At 53.9% G+C, this 2,634-nt stretch overlaps 1 protein-coding gene across 1 annotated transcript; it reads left to right on the forward strand.

The window, feature by feature from the left end:
• The first annotated feature begins 1,968 nt into the window (after nucleotides 1–1,968).
• On the forward strand, nucleotides 1,969–2,634 carry LOC126040343 (DNA polymerase epsilon catalytic subunit A-like). The gene is made up of 3 exons (XM_049804548.1): nucleotides 1,969–1,994; nucleotides 2,111–2,200; nucleotides 2,427–2,634. Exons 1-3 carry the CDS (start codon nucleotides 1,971–1,973, stop codon nucleotides 2,538–2,540), a joined length of 228 nt encoding a protein of 75 aa, XP_049660505.1. The 5' UTR covers nucleotides 1,969–1,970; the 3' UTR covers nucleotides 2,541–2,634.

Here is a 2,634-nt window from a genome sequence, read left to right on the forward strand (position 1 = left end):
ACACTGATCTGCCTCCTCAGGGCAGGACAGTCAGCATTTCCCTTTGCTCTGTAAAGGACATCCTTTCCATTAAAATGAGTAGCTCCTTTGTTGAACCAGGAGGCAGTCAGTGTTCACAGGCTTCTGACAGCAGCCTTGCCTGGGGAACCGGGCTCAGACAAGTACTTGCACCACTTTGGTGCTGCTTGGGAGCATCTGGACTCCTCCTGCCTCTCAAGAAATGCCTGGATCAGAAATGAGCTCAGCCCTTCTGCTCTGTCTGGGGAACTGCCTGCTGGAAACTGGAGTGGCATTTTTCCGGTAGGAATCCTCTTTTCTGATTGCTTTACCTCACAACTCACATACACGGGCATCTAGGGTCGAGGTAGGTTCTCCATCCCACTTCCTCATGTCCTCTCCATGGTCATGCAGGTAAAACCACACGGTACACCATGGTGTGTACCTTCTATCACCTCTCTCTTGAGCAGTGGAATGCTTACTTCTAATAGCAGACATTCAGGCCCATACAGGTGGGGAGAAGGACATATCCTCTTTGAATTGCTGGAGCTCCTGGGACAGTTCCTCTACAGCCGAGACACGGGCCTGTCAGGAGGAAGAGAGACTTCCTTTGTATTGCAGGATTTGGCCAGCCACTTCATCCACTGTTTGTCCCTCGCCTTCTTTCCAGGACATCACTAACAATGAGTTGGCATACGATACTGGTGCACGTTGTAGAAACTTCCGCCACGTTGTACTTCATCTGGATCTGTGGGTAACTGCTCGTTATCTGGATCATTATAAATGACCTCCAGCACAGCTAATTCCCTCAGGTACTGGATACCTCTCTCCATAGTGGTCCACTTGCCTAGGTGACATGTAACATCTTCCTTGAAGGGGCACCTTTCCATCATGCCTGACAGAAGTTGCCTCCAGAGGCTGAGGACTTGTGCCTTTTTCCCCAAGAGCCTTGTCAATGGCCCCTTCCCTAGACAGGGATCCCAGCTGCTTGCCTTCCCTACCCTCTAATTCCAAGCTACTGGCCCATTATCCCAGCATTGGAGCAGCCAGGTGACAACGTGCTCACCTGGATGGCGGCTGGAATCCTTTCACAGGGCTCGCAGCTCACTCAGGGATCAGGATCGGGTGATTATCTCAGGTTCTGCCTCTTCCTCCTGTTCTTGTGATGACCCTGGTTCACCTTCATCCCTCGCTAAGCAAACTGATTTCTCCGTGTATTTCTTCTTCTGCATAGGGGTGACTGACACCGGCACAGGTTGGTTCTCTGTGCCTGGCGCCGGGGTTGGGGTAGCTGCAGTGCTTGTCACGAGGGTTGGAATAGCCACAGTGCTTGTCGGTCTGTTTTCCCTCCCTTCCCCCTCAGGGTGCTGCATAATATCAAGCAGTGTTTGGTAGATACTGGACAGTGCCTAGCACTGTGCGGTAAGTTGTGCCTCTTTGGAATAGGCACCACATTTTCCTTTCCAATATTCTATCACTTCACCAGGATCCTGTAGTTCTTTGGGAGTGAATTTCAAAATCATTGGAGGTGAGAAGTTCTCTAGATACCTGCCCATATTCTCCCACATGCCATGCCACCCATGACTATCCGGCCTTGGGGCAGCTCTCTGGGTGGTATTCTTAAAAAACTTTTTTGGAGCCCTTAAACAAGACCTGAAACGCATTCGGGAGACACAGCAAGACGAGCATGCTGGCTTGAACATCCCAATTATATTCAGACTTCTCAAAAGCTGCTGTTTTAATTAGCCTGGAGGAGGAAGGGGAGGTGAATGAGCAGGGAGAAAGTACCCCCCCATCTTCCCCACAGATTGGGTGCGATTACCAACAAATTCCGAGAGAAGGCGCCCGAGGCTCAGGAATGACATCGACGCCGCACACAACCACCAGTTTAACCTCAGGACCCGTAACGTAATCATTTTTGTAAGTCGACGTCACCCAGGACAGCGCTGGTGGAAGCCCTGCAGAAGAAGCTAATGGCCTTTGTGCTGCAGGACCTGGTGAGTGCGGGGCTTGCCCGTCCCCCTGACTGGCTGAGGCTGGACACATTCACTCTACCCCTGGCAGAGGGACTTGGCCTCGTCTCCTGGCCCACCTAAAACTCCTTGGCCTCCAGGTGTGCAACAAGTGCCATGGCGTGAAGGAGGCACACATGCCCGTGTACTGCAGCTGTGCTGGAGACTTCGCCCTCACCATCTCCTCCCAGGTACCACCCTCCTGCCTAGCCCAGCCTTATGCCAGCAGCTCCTGGAGGGACAGCAAGGTGCCCTGCAGTGCCCTGTTCCTCCTCTGCCTCTTCCTAACTGCTTCTCCCATGGGACCTGCTGTGCTGCCCTCTGCTCCACCAGCCCTGCCCAGCCACCCTGCTGGAGCACCCCCGCTGCCCGGGAGTGCTGGGCAGCATCCTTCCCTTCCTGCTCCCTTCTCTCCAGACCTTCATGGACCACGTCAACGTCTTCCAGAACATCGCCCGGCACTACGGTACGGCCTACCTGCTGGAAACCATTGAGTGGCTGCTCCGCACAAATCCCCAGCTCCGGCACTGATGCAGTGGGCTGCTCCTCCTGCCTCCACTGTGCCAGTTGGGGCACAGGAGAGTGGTCGTGGACGCCCTTAGCCATGTGCCGGATCAGAGAAGCT

The sequence above is a fragment of the Accipiter gentilis genome, chromosome 7 (assembly GCF_929443795.1).
Source record: "Accipiter gentilis chromosome 7, bAccGen1.1, whole genome shotgun sequence".
NCBI classification, from domain to species: Eukaryota; Metazoa; Chordata; class Aves; order Accipitriformes; family Accipitridae; genus Astur; species Astur gentilis.